This window comes from Cricetulus griseus, chromosome 3 (assembly GCF_003668045.3).
Source record: "Cricetulus griseus strain 17A/GY chromosome 3, alternate assembly CriGri-PICRH-1.0, whole genome shotgun sequence".
Taxonomy (NCBI): Eukaryota; Metazoa; Chordata; class Mammalia; order Rodentia; family Cricetidae; genus Cricetulus; species Cricetulus griseus.
Genome location: NC_048596.1, coordinates 16,184,874 through 16,205,372, shown reverse-complemented (window position 1 = coordinate 16,205,372; position 20,499 = coordinate 16,184,874). Strand labels below are relative to the sequence as shown.

At 43.0% G+C, this 20,499-nt stretch overlaps 1 protein-coding gene across 14 annotated transcripts in view; it reads left to right on the top strand.

Annotated features, from left to right (window-relative positions):
- Window positions 1–2,531: 2,531 nt before the first annotated feature.
- Window positions 2,532–20,499, top strand: part of Btrc (beta-transducin repeat containing E3 ubiquitin protein ligase) — a 174,417-nt gene continuing 156,449 nt past the window's right edge. For 4 of the 14 annotated variants that reach the window (XM_027407185.2, XM_027407181.2, XM_027407178.2 and 1 more), the window contains exon 1: window positions 2,536–2,679. In XM_027407185.2, coding sequence (XP_027262986.1) covers window positions 2,632–2,679 — 48 coding nt within the window. In that variant the 5' untranslated portion in view covers window positions 2,536–2,631. Of the gene's footprint in view, window positions 2,680–2,872; window positions 3,064–5,480; window positions 5,586–20,499 lie in introns of those variants that run through there. The other 10 variants (XM_027407179.2, XM_035441806.1, XM_027407187.2 and 7 more) reach the window with 10 other exon arrangements.

Genomic DNA, 20,499 nt, shown 5'->3' with positions numbered 1-20,499 from the left:
AAACCTAGTTTTAATGAATGAATGAACCTAGTTCATCTTTTCTATAAAATGGCTTTTAAGCCTAAGATGGAGGCAGGCTGGTTCATCTAAAGGTTCTTAATTTGAATTTCTCAGTTTAACCATGAGAGGTGGTTTTTGGTTTTGTTTGCTTTTGAGACAATGCCATGTAGTTCAGGCTGCTCCTCATCCTCCTGCCTCTGCCTCTGGGGTGCTGGGATTAAAAGGGTGCACTTCCCCTCCAAACCTAAGTGCAAGTAGCCAATTGTAATGAAGATGGGCCTTTCTGTGGCCAGCCCCTGACAGTTTCCTTTGGGTCCATATGCACATGAGAGCTTTAGCAAGTGGAGCCTCTAAGTTAAACCTCTATCTGGCTGGACAAAGAAGGCTGTTAGTGTGTGTCACAATGCCTGCATTAGAAATTATGAATGTAACATTTCTAGTGCCTGGCATAAAATCTAATAAAGTGATGGTGGCAGCAACTGCTGCTGATGTTACTACTTCTCTTTCTCTCTCTCTTTTAAATAATTTATTTATTCTTCTTTTGTGTACATTGGCATTTTGCCTGAATGTATGTCTGTGTGAGGATGTCAGATTTTGGAGTTACAGACAGTTGCCTTGTGGGTGCTGGGAATCAAATCAAGGTTCTCTGGAAGGATAGTTAGTGCTCTTAACCACTGAGCCATCTCTCCAGCCCTCTCTCTTTCAAGATAGATAGATCAGGCTGGTCTCGAACTCGGAGATTTGCTTGCCTCTGGCTCCTGTGTGCTGGGATTAAAGGCATGTGCCACCACTGCCCTGTAATGTTACTACTTTTAAAAAGACAGATTTTTTTTTTAAAGATGTATTTATTATATATACAGTATTCTGTTTGCACATACCCCTGCATGACAGAAGAGGGCACCAGATCTCATTATGGATGGTTGTGAGCCACGATGTGGGTGCTGGGAATTGAACTCAGAACGTAACAGCTCTCCAGCCCAAAAAGACAGATTCTTATTTGGTAGCCTTGGCTGGCCTCGAATTCACAGTGATCCTCTTGCCTCTGTCTCCAGAGTGCTGGGATTGGAGTCATGGGCCACCATACCTGACCGGAATCACCTTCCTCTGCCACGTTTGCATGGCTGTGTGCTCACCATTTGTTGAAAGAAAACATAAAACAGTTTATAATGGAGGAGTTGGAGATGTAGCTGAGTGATAAAATACTCGGTTAGTATTTGAGAGGTCCTAGAAGGTCCTTTGCAGAAAAAAATATATATATATATAGATAGATATAGATATAGATATAGATATAGATATGTAGATACTTTCACTTTTTGCTTGACACAGGTCTAGCTTTGGCTGTCCTAGAACTTACTATGTAGACCAGGCTGACTTCAAATTTGCCTCCTTTTGCCTCCTCAGGAGGGCTGGGATGGTTAGCTCACTGGCTTCCTTTTGTTTCCATAAGTAAAAAGGCATTTTCCTAATTCTTTTATTTTAAAAACTCAAATATCTTGTACAGTTTTATCAGAATCTGGCTTTTAGACCAAGCCTAATGATTCTTTTTTTCCCCCCTCAGAGGTACACTCAATTTCCAAAATAAGCCCATTTTGTCCTTTTCTTTCTTAAAGGGTAGGGAGGGAACCGAAGTTCCTGGTGGTTGTGAGCCGTCATGTGAGTGCTGGGAACTGAACCCAGGTTCTCTGCAAGAGTAGCAAGTGCTCTTAACCACTGAGCCCCCATACCCAGCTTTTTATGTGGGTGCTGGGGACTTGAACTTACGTCTTTGTCCTTTCAGGGCAATCACTCTTACCCAATGCGCCATCTCCCCAGCCCATCTTTGAGGCCAAAGATACTTACAGGCTTCACTCGCCATTTATATTTCATCGACTCAACACAGGACTCAGATCTCAGGTCAGCAATGGCGGCCTATACTTTCTGAGTGCCAAACTCAGGAATTTCCTGGACCGAGTTCTGTCTGCCCCTGACTTGCTCTGGGGGAGAAAAGCCTCTTCAGAAATGAGAGGACTTGGAATTCTTGCGTTGGTGTTTAGGCTGTTTCCACATGCACTCTGGGCTCAGACTCCCCAGTTCTCAGTCCTTCCGCAGACGCCCGATGCACGAAACTTGGGGTCCAGTTCCCTAAAATCACAGTTAGGGAGGTCCAAGGACCCTGAGTTCTCTGTTTGCCCCGTGTTTGGAATACAGACGAAGCACTAGTCGCCATCTTGCTATCAAATGCCAGGCAAGCAGCCACTGGCGTCGTTCGGTAACCACGGCGACACTCTGGCTTCGCCTTCATAAAGGCTGGAAACTACAATTCCCGTCAGCCGCCTTCCCCGCCTGGCTCCCGAGTGCTCTAGCTTTGGCTGGCACACAGCCGCGACTCTACGCAGTGACCCGCGGGAGTTGCTGTCCGCCGCGTGTTTTCGCCTTCTGCAGCACGAGCCTCCAGAACTACAAGTCCCGTGAGGAAGCGGGGCGCGCAGGCGCCGAGCCGCGGGTCCGTCTCAGCACCCCGCCCCCCGTCCGTGCCAGGAGGTAAGAGAGGGCGGGGGAAGGAAGAGGAGGCGGGATCCGGGCTGCGTTGGCTGCGGCCTGGCACGAAAGGGGCGGCCCCGGCGGAGAGCAGACCCACTAGCCCGGCCGATTATGGACCCGGCAGAGGCGGTGCTGCAGGAGAAAGCGCTCAAGTTTATGGTGAGGAGCTGGTGCGGGCTGGGGAATGGTGGAGGCGGTGGCGTTGGCGCGACGCCGAGCTCAGGCCCGGGTCTCCCGCTCCCCGCGGGAGGGGGCGGTGGGACCCGCGGCCAAGGCCGGTGGCGAGGCGGAGGGAGGGACGGGACCGGAGCTCGGGGGAGGGTGCAGGGTGCAGAGGGGACCCCGGGGTGGGGGCAGCAGCTCCGCCATCTTGTGGAAGAGAGGCCAAGTGACAGTGGGAGCTCATTCGAGGTGGGGGCTCCTGGCGGCGCGCGGGGCCCTGGAGGGAAAGGGGCGTGGGGACAGTTACTGAAGAGCGGAGGAACCAGGCTGGAGAGACGCCTGTGGACGCTGGCAGGGGCCTTCCCGGTGTCAGGGTTACTGGTAAGGCCTGGGAGAGGAGGTGCACCCAGGAGTGGGGAATAGTGGGGAGCTCAGGATAATGGCAAGACAGACACAGGGGGGCCGGGGAAAACTGCTGGGTACTGATGGGTTTAACGGCGAAGGAGGGAAAGCCCAGGCAGGTAGTTTTGTAGAATGGGCTGGGGGGATGGCCTTTGGCTAAGCGATAAGGGTGGAATCCCAGTTGGCCAAACTAATGTTGCCAAACTCTGGAAGAGAAGAGAGAGGCCTTATTTAGGAAGATAAGGGCTCAGACCTAGGGGTATGGTGACAGTGCCTGGGAGAGAAAGGCAGTGTTGACTGTGAGCCAGAATTACAAATACCAAAAAGGAGATAAATGCTCTGCTTTGTAGGGGAGGCAGAATTATTTGTAGTAAGGGCAAGGTAATGAAAGAACTGTAGGTACAGGTAAATGGGGACAAATTTAAAAACCAAGAGGAGAAAGCAAAACAAAACTTAGGTCTTAAGTGGTGAGGTAGTAAGATGTGGAGGCCACTTTCTGGGAGAAGAAAGACCTTGGAGAAGTGATAAGAGCTGTTAGGAATTCAAAAGAGTATAAGGAAGGAGATAGGAAATAAGCCAGGGTTAGTGGTTACCCATGAGTTTGAGTTTGAAGCACAGTGTGGGTATTGCGTTTTGAGAGTGTGTTTCAACCCCTTAAGCCCTGTTTCTTTAACTTTGTATGGGCTTTTCCTTTGATGTGCTTGTATTTAGCAACCTCGTTTAGGTTGATATTTGATGCTTTTAATCTGATGCTCCTTGTATATCCTAGGTGTAACCAGCCCTCTGGTTACATCTAAAGACCATGGGATGCATAGTTTTTTTTTTGTTTGTTTTTTTGTTTTTGTTTTTGTTTTTTTTTTAGCTTGACAGGTGGTCTTAGGGACTTTGGTATTATTTTTTTCAATCACATCCTGGTTTTTCAGAAGTAATTGTAACTCATCCTTCCAAATAGCATTCTTTGTTGAATAGTTGTTTTTCATCTTTGCCTAAAATGCCGTAACAAATTAAACATAGACACTGACTCAGTTAAAATTAGGTTTTAAATTGCCCCATTCATATTTATAGAAGCTGGTCAAATTTAAGTTTTTATTTTGGGGGCTGAAGAGATGGCTCAGCAGTTAAGAGCATTGCTGCTCTCCCAGAGGATGAAGGTTTGATTCCCAGCACCACATGGTGGCTCACAGTGGTTTGTAACTCTAGTCCCAGGGGATCTACCACCCTCCTGACCTCTCTAAGCAGACAACAGGCACACAAGTGGTGCACAGACATACATGCAGACAAAACATCCATACAATTAAAGTAAATGAATAAATACATTAAATTTTTTTTGTATTAGTACCTTCAAAAACACCTAAGGATTGTCATTAGCAAAATTCTGTTAAGCCTAAAGATATTTCTTGAATTTCTGTCTTGTGTTGACATTCTCAAAAATTAAGATACCCTCTTGGCCTGGCATGGTAGTTTATACTTTATAATCCAGCAGGTCGGTTGAGGTGGCCCATGTCTTTAATCCCATCATTTGGGAGGCAGAGGCAGAGGCAGAGGCAGGTGGATCGCAGTTCAAAGGCCAGCCTGATCTACAGAGTGAGTTCTAGGACAGCCAGGGCTACATAGTGAGATCCTGCCTCAAAAAAAAAAAAAAAAAAAGAAAAAGAAAAAAAGGAGAGAGAGAGAGAAGAGAGAGAGAGAGAGAGAGAGAGAGAGAGAGAGAGAAACTGAGGCAGGAGTATTGCCATGAATTTAAGAATTTAAGGCAAGTTTGGACTACTAGACCCTGTTTGAAAAGACCATAAACAAACAAGCTGAGTGTGGTGGTACTATGTCTGTAATCCTAGTATTTGAGAGATGAAGGCAGAAGGATCTGGAGTTTAAGACCAGCAAGTTAAGGCAGCCTGGGCTACATGAGACTGTTTATGAACAAGCAAGCAAATCAGCAAAGAGACTTTTAAATTTAGGGGGGAGGGAATGGAAGCAAATCAAAGTTGCTTTTATTTCTTCAGCCAGTTTTAATGTATAAATCACAAAAGTGCTCAGTTTTGTTTTCTAGTTTGGAGAGTTGGGTTCTCAGTACAAATTTGACAGTCAGAATTATGGAATAATGTATGGAATAATGCGACCTGGAGATCATAAAGGGACATTATGAGATCATCCTGTAAGTCTCAGCCTAGTAACGTTCTGAGCTCCTTCACGTCTGCTGTGTGCCAGTGAGTTAGGTATTGAGAATGGCCTCCTTATTGGTCAAGAGCACTTGGAGATGGCTAAGTAATATAGCTCAAAGCTTTGAGGGCACCACACATTATTAAATGTTGAGTCAGTCACCGGGAGAAGCCGACATTTTCTTTAATTTTAGTTACTTTCTTTTTGACCTTGCTGTTGCGGTTGCTTTCTGAGGAAAGGCCAACTGGAAGAAGTTGCTAAGAAGTGACACCTCAATAAGAGGAGCAGAGAACAGAGATTAACTGTCCTCTTTGAGCTCAGCCACAGCCTTATTATGAATCTGAGTAAGTCTCAACTTTCCCTTGGTGCCATTCACCCTACTGTTATATGTCTGCCTGTTCAGACTCAATTTAAGATAATTTGTTTTGTTTTTGTTTTGAGTGCACATTATCAAGAAATTGATGCATAGTACAAAGCAGAAGGGTTGTTCTTTTAGTCAAACTTCACATTCTTAGTGTTTCTCCTCAGTTGCTAATGGCAACTTTGGTACAGGTTTTGGTTTTTTTTTTTTGTTTTTCAGACAGGGTTTCTCTGTGTAGCCTTGGCTGTACTGCAACTGTCTATGTAGACCAGGCTGGCCTTGAATTCACAGAGATCTGCCTGCCTCTGTCTCCTGAGTACAGGAATTAAAGGTGTGAGCTTCAGTTTAAAGAATTTAATGTAAAATTTGTTGAATGTCAGCATGGGATGGAATGCTGTCATGAATTTACTTAATACCACATTAATGTAGTGTTTTGCCTACAATGAATTGCTATTAATGCTACTGCTAATTTCAAGTAGACCATTCACACATGATTTAGACTTAAAGCTTGTCCTAGGATACTTATGAAAAGTAGTGTAAACTGATTAACTTCTAAAAGGAGATAGGTAAGAAGAAAGCAGTAGTTTGCTTGAAAAAGTCTATGTGCCAATAAAAGTATAAAGCCTCAGGAAAGATAAGGACTGGAAGAGGGCCTGAGCTGCAAAATGAAAATGAAGGCGAGGAGCCAGGCCACATGGGTATTTAGGACTGTATGGGGGAATAAAAAGATACACTAAGAAATAAATTGGTGTCTAGTTTAATAGGATAAATATATTCTTTTCCTGCCAGTCCCAAGATTAAGTGGGGATAAATAATTTTAAGACATTTTGTTTTACTTAAAGAGCTAGTAAGCAAAATAGCATAAGAAGGTGAACACGGCTGGTTTGACACATACTTGTATTCCGTACATGTAGGAGGCACAGACGGAGAGGATGAGGCTGAGGCTAGACTTAGAGGTCACATAGAGCTCAAAGCCTGCTTTTCCCTGTATGAACCTGTAAGTGTGGCGATGGCTTGTGCTCCAAGGAGGAGTATTGCAGGAATAGGAGGTGTCAACTGTTAGTCCTCTTGTGTTAGATTTGAAGTTCAAGATAGGAAACAAAAAAAAAGCTTCCTCATGTCATTATGGTGGAGTCTGGTTAAGGCTCATCTAAATGAGGCCTGCTGGGGTGGGGGGTAAGCTCTCCCTATCGATGTGAAGACTAGCATTGATGAACAGGAAGGAAAGAATTCCTGGGGGCTGTCTTCTGCCATCTGCCAAATGCTATTCTAGCTGGGTGTTCAGGCTACATGTACAAACAGGGATCAGCTGAGTTTATGGGTCATAACACAGAATGCTTAGGAGGTGTCTTTGCTTGCAATGAACTTCTCAAGAAACTAGGAGGCTCTCTTTGATTGAAAGATAATGCAGTAGGAATGATATTGGGTATGATTTAGTAGCCTTACTTTGTGTGTGTGCGCCAGGTCCATCCCAGGTGTCATCCTCAGGAGCCAACCATCATATTTTTTTGAATCAAGAGTCTCTCTTGGAGCATGAGGCTCACCTAGCCTAGCAGGGGAGGATGCATGGCTGGGAGGTGGAGGGTGTCAAAAGGGAATCCCTTTGCTGCCACCTTCCCAGTGCTGGGATTCCAAGCGAGACCCACCATGCCCAATCCTCAGGCTTACACAGCGATCACTGTTACCCACTGACCTATCTTCCTAGCCACAGCCTTTCCTAGCTTACTGGAGAAACAGATTTTTAAAGTATTTAAAGACAAATTATATGTGGGTTTTCATTTTGTTTCAGACAAGTGCTTTCTCCTTGCCCAGGTGATCTTCCTTGCTCCACTTCCTGAGGGTTGGTGTTATATTGTATGCTACCATGCATGCCAAATAAATCTCCAGAATTTCACCTTCTTTCCTTCCTTCCTTCCTTCCTTCCTTCCTTCCTTCCTTCCTTCCTTCCTCCTTCTCCCTCCCTCCCTCTCCCCTCCCTCCCTTCTTTCTTTCCTTCTGTTTTTTTTTTTTTTTGGTTTTTCGAGACAGGTTTTCTCTGTGACCTTGGAGGCTGTCCTGGAACTAGCTCTTGTAGACCAGGCTGGTCTCGAACTCACAGAGATCCGCCTGCCTCTGCCTCCCAAGTGCTAGGATTGAAGGCGTGAGCCACCACCGCCCGGCTCCTTCCGTTTTTTGAGACAGCGTTTCTGTGTGTAGTCCTAGCTGTCCTGGAATTTACTCTGTAGACCTGGATGTCCTCGAACTCAGATTCACCTGCATCTGCCTCCCTAGTGCTGGGATTAAAAGTGTGTGCCACCACTGCCAGCAAACCTGCAGAATTTCTACAATGGATTTTCTTTAAATCACCGAGATTGATTGCCCCTGAGTGGTTTGCATTTGAAACCAGCTCTGCTTGTCTGTTTCTCTGAATCCTTTTCCTGTTGTTGTTTCCTGAGACAGGATCTCCCTGTGTCGTCCAGAGTGCTCTTAAGTTCTTCTTGGACTTGTGATCCTACTGCAGTGTGTTAGGTGGAACTCTAGGCACTTGGTACCATGCCTACCTTCCCAATTTAAATTAGTGTTCAAAAAGTTTCTTTTCTGCATTCTCTGATATAAAATCAGGGTATGAAATTAAAACTTTTATTGTTTGACAGAGCGTCATGTAACCCAGGCTTTTTGAGCTGTCTTTGCAGACCAGTGGGACCTTGGATTGGTCTTTTTGCCAATGCTTTTCAGGTGCTGGGATTAAATGTGGTCACCACATTGTTAATTCTTTGTGCTAATTTCCCAGGTTGTGTTTGTGATAGATGTTTGTAATAAAGTACTGAAAGTGAATTAATTATTAAGCTGCACTTGGTGGTTCAGGCTTATGTTAATGTACATTTTCAGGAAGCCGAGGCAGGAGAATCTTAGATTTGAGGACAGATTGGATTGCAGAATGAGTTCAAGACCAGTGTGGGTCTTAGAGAGATGTTGTCTCAAAATAAAAAGTAAAACCTTCATAGAGCACTTGTCTAACATGTCAGGCCCTGAGTTTAATCACTGGTACCTGAAGACAGTGAAGAGGGAGAAGTGAATTATTAAATATAAAGTAAAAATGTTATTTTGAATAGTTGTTAGGAATTTTTTATTGCCAAATTATTGAACTTTCAGAAGAGGTCACTTGTTCTGTGGACAAGCTGAAGGAAAGGAAGCAGGTAAGAGTCTTTCTCTGCTCAAGGGAGACTGGACATTATGCAAAATCTTGGGGTCATATATAAATAACATCTTTTTTGTCAATAGTACTCCCAACAAAAATATGAATATGAAGAAGGAAATATCTTTGTATTTTGAGATATAGCTCAAGGCAGATAGCTTGCTTAGCATGTAGAAAGCTCTGGATTTGATACTCAGCTCTGTAAAAACAGTCTTTGTGATATCAAAATACAATCTTAACTATTTGTAGCATGAATTCTAATTGTAGTTAATAATAAAAACTAGGAGTCAGCTATTAGGGGGCAAAAGCTGAAGGATCAGAGAAGCAAAATAGCTAGCCACTAGTTCTTACCTCTACTGACTCCTCAGACCAAAGGGGCAATCCTGTCTCTAGGAATCCTCAGACTGAATGCATCCCAAGAGCGACTGCCTAGACTGCACTGCTCCTCAGACTGCCTGCCTCAGACTGTCCTGAGTTTGTGTCTCCTCCCGCCTTATATTCCTCTGTCTCCACCTCCTTAGTGAAAGGATTAAAGACAAGTCATTGAAGTGTTGGGATTACCTTTGTGTGAGCTCTGTTTCTCCATTAGACTGAATCAATTTCATGTAGCTCAGGGTGGCCTTGAACTAAACAGAGATCTGTCTGCCTCTGTTTACCGAGTGCTGGGATTAAAGGTGTACACCACCACTGCCTAACCTCTATGGCTAACTAGTGTGGCTAGCTTTGCACTCTGATCTTCATGCAAGCTTTATTTGTTGGATCATAAAAATATCACCACACCTATTTTCTAGGGATACTGTATTGAGCACAGAAATCCTTTCTACATAGGAGAGTCTGATGAAGGTGAAATAGACAATGTTTACTATAGTTTAACCCCTTAATAACTTATTCAAGGAAAAGAAATGTAAAAACTAGAGCTCAGTCCCAGGCACCCAAGCAAGACTTCCTCACCCCTAACAGGTCAGTTTTGGCATCTTAAAACAGGCAGTGGAGGCTCCGAAGTCTATGAGAAAGGTGTCAGCCACTTTTCCCTATTGGCCACCTGTGCTTACGGGATCTCTGAGGAGAGGAGCCTGATGCATATTCCCTTTTACTTTACAAGGCCCAATGGAGAACGCCGTTGCACATGGCTGAGATAACAGAAGTAACATAGGTAGATTGAATTAATGTTGAACTAAGAATGTGGTTGATCTCTAAGGCACTATTATCTTAGTGTATTATTTCACTTCATTCTTCCAATAACCTAGTGAGGCAGATTCAATACTACTATTTCTGTCATTTTTCATACAAAGAAACTGATTCCAAAGAGGTTAAATGACTTGTTCAGAGTTACTCTGATAACAAGGAATCCAAGATCAAACCCATGCAGCCTTTCTCAGAGACTGTCACAATGTACTGTTGTATGTGTGTGTTGGCGTGTGTGCAGAGGAAGAGGAGGACTGTCATTCTTTATCTTCTTCCTGTAAACAGGGTCTCTCAGAACCTAGAACTTGATTTTTTCATTTAGGCTGTCAGTCCAAGTCCAAACAATTCTCTTATCTCTGTCCTACCGCAGACTTGGGATTCTGAGGTGGTATAGCCATGCCTGACTGGAGTTACAGGCAGTTGTGAGCTGTCCAGTGTCTGGGAACCATACTCTTGTCCTCTAGATGAACAGTATACGCACCCCCCCACCCCGCCCCCATAGACTGAGCCCTGAGCATTGACATTTATTGCTTTAAAAAGCTCTGTATTACCTCCCTTTCAGACTCTGCTTGTGCCATCAATACTTTCACAGCAGTTTTCTGCTCCTCTTGATCCTGTCATGGACACAGCACACATAGCCCCTGCTGACATGCTTCTTTGTTTTAGACAGTCTCATAAGAACTTTAGGTCTTACAGCAGGAGCCCCTAGAAGTCTGCTGGGCACATACTGCATGCAGATTTTGGTGCTTTCCCAACTTTGTTGGTATAAAGGTAAACAATCCTATTGCCAAGGGTTCAAGACAGTCTAGTTTTGTTAGAGACTGTAACAGGACCATTGTGAGTGCCTCCAAGCACCTTCCCCCGAAGAGCACAATACATGCTCTTAACCACTGATCCATCTCTCTAGCCCACATTGCATGTTTTCAGCCTGAAAGGAATAGTTACTATCTGGACTCACAGGTGTGTTTCTGATCATGTGACATTACAGTTAACACAGTATCATTATATTAGCTCTTGCAGAAGCAAGCAAATATACCCAATTCTTTTTCTTTTTAAAATTTTATTTGGGTTACTAATCATTTGACTTTTAGGTAGGGGGTTTGTCCTAGACTCTCTGGATTAGATTTCATCCATTCACAAGGGTTCCCAGATAAATATATTAGGGAACCGAAGGGGGTTAAAAGCACTTGATATGCAGCTGGGCGTTGGTGGTGCACGCCTTTAATCCCAGCACTCGGGAGGCAGAGACAAGCGGATCTCTGTGAGTTCAAGGCCAGCCTGGTCTCCAGAGCGAGTGTCAGGATAGGCTCCAAAGCTACACAGAGAAACCCTGTCTCAAAAAACCAAAAAAAGCACCTGATAGGCAAGAGTGATGACCTGAGTTCAGTCTTCCATCCCTGGAACCCATGTTAAAATCCCAGCACTCATGGTGAGATGGGAGTACTGAGCTTAGCAGACATGAAAAACCCTGCCTCAGCAAGATGGGAGGAGAAAACTGACTTCTGACCTCCGTATGTGCACCAGGTCATGAGTGCCCACACAAACATGCACACACACAAACACTAGTAATAAAAAAGAATTAAAAGGTGTATGAGGGAGACAGAAGAGGTTAGGGTGGTGCTATGTGAACACCTGCTGCTGACATAGAAGATGAGGGAAAGAGTCCTGAGAATATGAGGTTTAGAAGCTGGAATACGGGCAAGTGAAGGCCTCTGGAATGGAATTGGATACAGCTCCATGAATACCTTCCTTTAAGGCTAGTCAGACCCATTTCAGATGTCTACTTACAGAAGTGAGCTACTAAGTATGTGGTATCTATTATATCAGCTGTAGAAAACTAATGCAATCTTTTCCAATAGAAGATAGTTACTTTAATTGGTATGCATGTGTGTGCTTTGTTACCTAGGGTAGCCTGGAACTCATCACCTTCCTACCTTAGCCTTTTAAGTAGTTGGAATTATAGGTGTGTACTACTACACTTAGCTTCTGTTAACATTTTGAGTGAGTCTCAGATACATGTCATTTCTTCCTGAAACATGGAAAGCAAATTGTTTTCTTATGATCACTAAACACTATATTATTCATTTTCTACAATTAAAATTACTGTATTACTCTAAACATCAAAATTTGGAAATTGGTTTGGGGAGATAGCTTGATGGAGACAAGGCTAGCCAGACAAGCCTGACTATCTGACTTTGGGTCCAGAAGCCACATAAAAGCCAAATGCAGTATCATGAGTATGTATAATCCCAGGATGCCTGATTAGGGAGATGGAGTTGCTAGCTGGTTATAATGGTTTGAAAGAAAATGGCCCCCAAAGGCACTATTAGGTGTGGCTTTGTTGGAGTAGGTATGGCCTTGTTGGAGGACCTGTGTCACTGTGGAGGAGGACATTGAGGTTTCATATATGCTCAAGCCATGCCTAGGGTTTCAGACCACTTCCTGTTGCCTGCCTGTCAAGATGTAGGACACTTAGCTCCTGCTCCAGCACCATGCCACCATGTTTCCTACCTCTGAAACTGTAAGCTATCCAATTAAATGTTTTTCTGTTTTAAGAATTGCCATGGTCATGGTGTCTCTTCACAGCAGTAGAAACCCTAACTAAGACACTGGTGTTCCCAGCAGTAAACAACAAAAGAGACACTGATAAGATAGAGGGTGAGGAGTGACTCCAAGAATTGTACTCTGAACTCAATAGAAGCCATGGCGCGCGCGCACACACACACACACACACACACACACACACACACACACACACACACGCACACACGCACACACGCAGATGGATACATGCACAGATATACATCATCCACATTTAAGAAGTTGGCAATTAACATGATGCAGTACAGATACAGATTTGGTCTTTAGACCTCATTCAAACTCTGCCCATTCCAGTGATGGGCTTTAGAACAAAAAGTTCCAGTCCAACCAGGAATGATGTGGCATAACTTTTGTTTTGTTTTTCAAACCAGAGTTTCATTGTGTAGCCCTGGCTATCCTGGAACTCACTCTGTAGACCAGGCCAGCCTCAAACTCAGAATCTCCCTGCCTCTGCCACTTTAATCCTAAATGCTGGGACATCTGGCTGAATAGTACACACTTTTTTAAAATTTATTTAATCTTTGATTAATGTGCATTGGGGTGAAGGTATCAGATCCCCTGGAACTAGAGTTACAGACAGTTGTGAGCTGCCATGTGGGTGCTGGAAATTGAACCCGGGTCCCCAGGAAGAACAGTCAGTGCTCTTAACCACTGAGCCATCTCTCTACACCCTGGTGCACAACTTTTAATCTAGACTCAGGAGGCTAAAGCAGGAGGACTGCAAGTTTGAGGTCAGAGGTCATCTTGGGCTATATATTGTGGGTTTTAGACCATTCTGAGCTAGAAAGTGAGACCCATTCCCCACCCTCTAAACAAGAAACATTGACTCTGCACATTGAGTAAAGTTGTTCTGACTCATTAGTCTCTTTCAGTCTAGAAGTGGTTCCTTAGCTTTTCTTTGACATGACTACATTACTTTTGAAAGTAATAGGCTAAGCTGGTATGGCGGTGTACACATGTAATCTTAGCATTCAAGATGCTAAGACAGGTGAGTTGTTGCAAATTGAAGACCAGAATATAATACTATTAATCTATCCCAGCCTAGGCTAAAGAATGAAGTCTCAAAATCCACGTGTGTGTGTGTGTGTGTGTGTGTGTGTGTGTGTGTGTGTGTGTGTGTGTGTGTGTGTGTGCAAGTGCGAGCTCGCTTGTGTGCATGCACGCCCTGCCCTGTTGTATGGAAATGTGGATGGGTGGGTATACACGTAGCAATTGAGGGTGTCAGTTACTCTCCTTTCTTTCTTTGAATCTGAATCTCACTTTTTTGCCTATGCCGACAGCTAGCAAACTCCAGCAACCCTGTCTACACACCCTGCACAGCACTAGGGCTATAGACTGGTGAGACCATTTCCAGCTTGTTATGGGGGTGTAGAGATGATCCCAGCCCGGGTTTTCTAGGTTGTTTAGCAAGTGCTCATAACTACTGAGCCATCTCTTCAGCCTAAGACTATCTTAAAAAGCAGAGAGCCAGGTATAGTAGTATATGCCTGTAATCCTAGCACTTGACTATCTACAATCCCAGCATTGGAACTCAGGAAGACCAAGAGCTCAAGGATAACCTTGGCTACATAGTGATTCCTGTGCCAGCCTATACTATATGAGACCCCATTTCAAAGCACAACCAAAACCAGCACACACCTCCTTCCAAAGAAAACAAACAAACTGAACAAGGAAAAACTTGGTTCCAATGACATGATCTGTGTGCTGAAGTTTCACACATTACTCTAATGTTACAGAGCATTAGCTTACTGTCCTGCCCATGGATGTATTTTCCACTAGAAAATACAGAGCCTAGAAGTTATGCTGGCAGAGTAGCCCACTCCTAATCTCCTGCTAATGTCTACATTTGTCTTTTAGAGAAGATGAGGAAACAGTTCTTAGTCCCTCAAGTACCTGTTGTCATGACGACATCTGCCACACCCCGTCTCCTCCTGAGGTCTCACTTATTTCCCCACCGGCAGCTCCAGCTGTCCTTAGGCCCCACCCTCACATGCTTCAGCTTTTGCCCAGGACTGAGATGTGTTTTTCTATTTATTTATTTCTTTTGTTTTTGAGATATCATCTCCTGTAGTTCAAGCTGGCCTTGAACTTGACGTGTAGCCAAACTTGATATGTAGCTGAGGATGACATTGAACTCCTGGTCCGTCCTGCCTCTCCCTTCCAAACATTGAGATTATATGTGTTATATATCACCACACAGAGATCTTAATACTGTTGAGTTTTATAATCCGTGAAATACTATGTGTGTGTGTGTCTATGTATGTATACATATATATATACACACATTTTTTTGAGACGAGGTTTCTCTAGTTCTTGCTGTCCTGGAACTCCCTATGTAGATCAAGCTGGTCTTGAATTCACAGAGATTCCCCTGCCCCTGCTTCTGGAGTGCTGGGTTCAAAGTAGAAAGGTGTGCACCACTGCCTCCATAGAATTTAATGCAATTTGTTATTGTAATTTGAGAAATAGTCTTGGTAGTAGCTCAGGCTGACCTTGAGCTCACTGTCCTCCTATCTCAGCCTCCCAGATTGTGGGATTACAGGCATGTGTTACCACACCTAGCATGCAAATATTTTTAAAGAATTTATGTTATTGACTGTTCATGATCTTTCAAGGATGTGTAAGGTAAACTTGAGACTTGTATATGAAGTTTCAGTACAGAAAGCATGACATAGAGGATGAGAGAGAGCCATTTAAGGGTTTGTGGGTTTTTTTTTTTTCCTTTAAATTTTTTGAGACAGGGTTTCTCTGTGTATCTTTCTAGACCTGGCTGGCCTCGAACTCACAAAGATCCGCATGCCTCTGCCTTGAGAGTGCTGGGATTAAAGGTGTGTGCCACCACTGCCCATCTGTCACTTGTCTTTTCCTAGTGTCTTTTGTTCTTAGAGTATTTGTGGCTCTCTCTATATATTTAGTTTAAGAGTTCCATAGGTGATCAGGTAATGTTGAGTGTTGACATCAGACATTTGTTTCCATGCCCATTTTACAATGATGATCTTGAACAAGTCATCATGGTCAGTATCTACTTAACTCCTGTTCCTGGTCATGCAGGGCAGTGGCATGACCTTGAAAAACTTGCTTATTTGGGGAACTGATTCAGAAAGTCATGGTAGCCTTTCTCTTGAGTAATAGACTTACTTGGCTTCTACCTCATCTTCTTTTTGTGTAACTCATCCCAAACAGCAGGTTCTATGATAGAAGGCAAAACTAACTGATTGGTAATTCAATGCTTAGTTTTTATTTTGGTTGGTATTAGCTTGAGGTTAAGCTTGTTTAATGAGTGCATATAGAAGAACTATGCATTCGTACAGTCTGAGTGCATGCTTGCTGACCATTGGTGTGTTACTCCCATTTTATGAAACTGGAGTATAATTTCCTTTTTTAATGGCTGCAGAGTTTTACAGTTACAGAATCTGTTTTGGTGGTGTTCCTTCTGTCAGTTCTTTCTTTGCCACCAAGTCTCAGTTAGGAAATAACCGCCTCATTATAACTTGCTTCTGTGGGAGAATATAAACCACTTTGAAGCAGCTTTCAGTGATATATTGCTGTAGAAAGATTGTCAGGTGGTGGTATTCAGGCTTAGTTTTTGTGTAATTTAGAAAAGGTGACTTAAGTAGAACATTTGGTGTATCTTTTTCAAATTGGAGTTAATTGTAATGACAGTTAATTATGAGCTCCTTTTTACTCTCTTAGAATGTTGTCCAACTGTAACAAATTTGGCACGATTTGAGTTAAAAACAGACAATTTAAAAGTCAAATGAATCAATTGAAAAGAATCCTGCCTCTTCAAATTCAGTCTCTTAACAGCTTTTTTCTTTTTCTTTTTTTTTAACCTTCAGCCATTTCTAGGGATGGGATTTTGAAAATCACAATGCACAGGGTATGGAGGGCCCAGGGCCCAGGAGACAGAAGCCTCTGTGTAGCCAGTTCCAGGCCACGCAGAGCTACAAAGTGAGCCCTGTCTCAACAGCAACCGTGGGTGTGTGTGTCTGGCAAGGAGGGAAGAGGATGATTTTAACTTATGTTGGAGTTTCAGAGTAGAAACTTTATGTAGATTTTTGTGTATCATCTTAGACTGTTAAGTCTTGTAAATGTGATCTTTTAAAAATTACTTTATATTATGTGCATTGAAGTTTTATCTGCGTGTGTGAGGGTGCATGATCCCTGGTATTGGTCTTACAGTTGTGAGATACCATTTGGATCCAGGTCCTCTGGAAGTGCCCCTAACCACTGAGCTATCTCTCCAGCCCTTAAGTACATTTTTTTTTTTTTTTTTTTTTTTTTTTTTTTTTTACCTGACACAAACTTCATCCACAAAGGGTCTAGTCCTTGTTACATTCATACGTGGCCATCTAAAAAGAAAGAAGAGTTTTGGTATACGGCCATGGCTAAGCATGAAACTTGCCAGCTAGACCAGCCTGGTAACCCTCCATTGCTGGTGGGTTTCTTATCTCTACTCTGCTTTCCAAATCCTGGGTTTAAAAGTACAAGTTATCACATGTGGCTTAAAAAGGAATAAGGTTTGTTTGTTTGTTTTGTTTTGAAGTCAGGGTCTTACTATGTAGCTGTAAGTCCTGGAACTCACTATATAGACCAAGGCTGGCCTTGAACTCAGAGAGATCCCTCTGCCTCTGCCTCCTGAGTGCTGGGATTAAAGGTGTGTGCTACCACTGCTCAGCTTTTTATTAGGTGTCCTTAACAGTACTTCATGGAGAAAATATTCATAATCTTTTGGCAATATTTATATTTAAAAAGAGCTAGAAATGATAGAGAGGAGGCTTACCTCTTTTGATCATGCTGGTCTTTTCTGTTCAGTATTGGGTTGAGAGACCAGAGCTGTTCTCATTAGGTGTGTGCTCCAGCAGCACTAAGTTAACTCCCTAGCCCTCAGACCTGCTCTCCTTCAGTGTATCTTTAAACTGTAGGTTCAGTACTTCAGAATCTGTCAAGTCAACCGAAACATGGATCCAGATATATTATAGATTATACGACAGAAGCTGGAACAAGACACGTATTTTTTTCCTCAAAGAAGCTTCTTTAAATGGTTCTGTTAAGTGTAGGAATGTTCTGATGATTATCTTTTTAATTAAAATGAGAAATCTTTGTTTAAAGTGGCATCCGTTTTTTTTACGGCCTGTTACAGTCTCTGTAACAATCATTTCTTAAGTCTGAACGTTTTATTTCCAGGAATCCATTTATATAAAACTATGTTTAGACTTAATTAAAGAACGATTCTTACAAAGCTTGTAAATAGCCAGGAAAAAAGGGACCGAAAATCAAACTGACATTCACATTTAACAAAATGACTGTTACAAGGTATGTAATAAGACATAAAAATACAATAAAGCCCCTTTTATAAGAGTTCATATGTTTTGATCCTTGTTTTCAAAGGTATTTAAGAAAAATGTCAAAGCTCCACACAGTGACATCTGTGTTGAGTGGACCCGTAGTGGTAACTTCTTTGGTTTATTATGGCTGATACAGAAGTCCTACCTGTGCTGTTTATGCTTTCTTTGGAGTTCCTGTGACTGGGCTAGTTTAGACTATAATGTCAATTTTAAATTGTGCTATAGTGAAAACAAGACCTGGTTTTCAGGTTCTACTTTGTAGACATCAATAGACATTGAATAAGTTGTTTAAGTGCTTTGAATCTCATTCCCTTATCTAAAAACACCGGTGCCAGCACTTTTGTGTCAAAGAGCTTTAGTGAGGATAAAGGAAAATTTTAAGTATTAAAGTATTTTGGAAATTATAAAGGACTATAAGCATTTAAAGTAATGTTTCCCATAAAGACAGCCCGCCCCGCCCCGCCCCGCCCCCCCATTGTTTTAAGTTAGGCGTTCATGTAGGCAGGTGGTAGACTTGCATAAGTTAAGCTGTTCTTGTCCCTGGTCTTCCTGTCTCTGCCTCCCAAGTGCTGAAGCTACAGGCATGTGCTACCGTGCCTGGCTTTTACATTCACTTTCCACTTAGCAGCAGTTAACAGTTTACAGAGAAATTAGCTTTCCACTGAAGCTTCAGAGAGGATCTGTATTACTCTTTCTTTTTATCCTTTTGCTTTTGGAGAGAGCCTAGGCTGGCTTAGAACTCAGCATGTGCATAGCCCAGCTGGCTTCAAACTCAAGATCGTTTCTACCTTAGCCTTCCAAACATTGGATTACATATATGTGCCATAGCTGGCTCCTTTCCCCCTTTTATTTGTATTATTATAAGTGTTTTAATGTCTGTACATATTTGTGTGAATACAAGTGCCATGGTGTGTGTTTGGGGTCAGAGGACAACCTCCAATGTTGCTCCTTGCTTCCCATTCTGTTTGAGCAGGGTCTCTTGTTAGCTGCTGCTCAGGCCAGGCTAGCTGGCCTTTGAAATTCTCCTCTCTCCACTTCCCGTCTTGATGTAGGAGAGTGGGATTACAAATGTGTTTCTGCATCTGGGTTTACATAGGTCTTAGGGATCTGAACTCAGGTTCTCACACTTGCATGGTAAGTCCTTTCCCAGTGAGCTATCTCCCTAGCTCTATTGATGATATGTTTTGGCTTAGTGTAGGAAAACATTTTTTTTTTTTAAGATTTTATTTATTTATTATGTATACAACATTCTGCTTCCATGGATATCTGCACACCAGAAGAGGGCACCAGATCTCATTACAGATGGTTGTGAGCCACCATGTGGTTGCTGGGAATTGAACTCAGGACCTTTGGAAGAGTAGCCGGTGCTCTTAACCTCTGAGCCATCTCTCCAGCCCCTAGAAAAACATTTTTTAAAGAGGTATGTGAATAACTGTATTATTATTATTATTATTATTAGTAGTAGTAGTAGTAGTAGTAGTAGTAGTAGTAGTAGTATATATGTGTTCAAATGAGCATGCATGCCTGTGGGCAAGGAGGACAAAGAAATCAGCTTCAGGTACCATTGCTCAGGTGCTGTCCACCTCATACAGAGACAGAGGGGTCTGTCCATCCTCTCCTCCCTCAGGTGCTGCTGTCCACCTCATACAGAGACAGAGGGGGCTGTCTATCCTCTCCTCCCTCAGGTGCTGTCCTCCTCATACAGAGACAGAGGGGTCTGTCTATCTTCTCCTCCCTAGATATGAAGCCCAGGCTTTCCCACCTTGCCAGTTTTTTTGTTTGTTTGTTTGTTTTTTGTTTTTAATGTGGATTCTAGAGATCAAATTTAGGTTCTCATGCTTTCAAGGCAAATACTATATTGACCAAGTTCTCTTTTTTGAGACAAGGTCTCATTATTTATTCATGGCCTGCCTGAACCACCATGTAGATCAGTCTAGCTTCAAACTCATAGATAGTTTACCTGCCTCTGTCCCAAATGCTGGGATTAAAGGTGAGCCCTGCTACCCCCATCTTATCCCTAATCTTTAAAAACAATCTACATAAAACTTCTGGGAAAAGTACAGTGATAAACCACATCCCTCACCTGACCTGGTCCACTATAAGCATAATACTGTATCTGACTTTTCTGTATGTGTGGCTGTACCTTTCTTTGTCAATCATTTGTAAATTTCAAGTATGACATTCCATTTCTGGTTTTGCTTGTCTTTCTTTCTTTCTTTCTTTCTTTCTTTCTTTCTTTCTTTCTTTCTTTCCTTTCTTTCCTTTCTTTTCCTTCCTTCCTTCCTTCCTTCCTTCCTTCCTTCCTTCCTTCCTTCCTTCCTTCCTATTTTTTTGAGACAGGATGTCTTACCTAATGTTCTATTGCTGTGTGGTGAAGGGTGGGCCCATCTTTCATGTTGCAGTGTCTAGGGAGGGGCAGGGCCAGTGAGGGACAGGGCCAGACTCAGGCCTTCCTACATGCTATGTATATTTTCTGAGTTATATTAAAAAATATTCAGGAAAGAGGGCTGGAGATGTCCCTCAGTGAAATTCTTGGCTAGCTAACCATGCAGGAAGCCCTAGATCTAGTCTCCTGCACTACATAAACT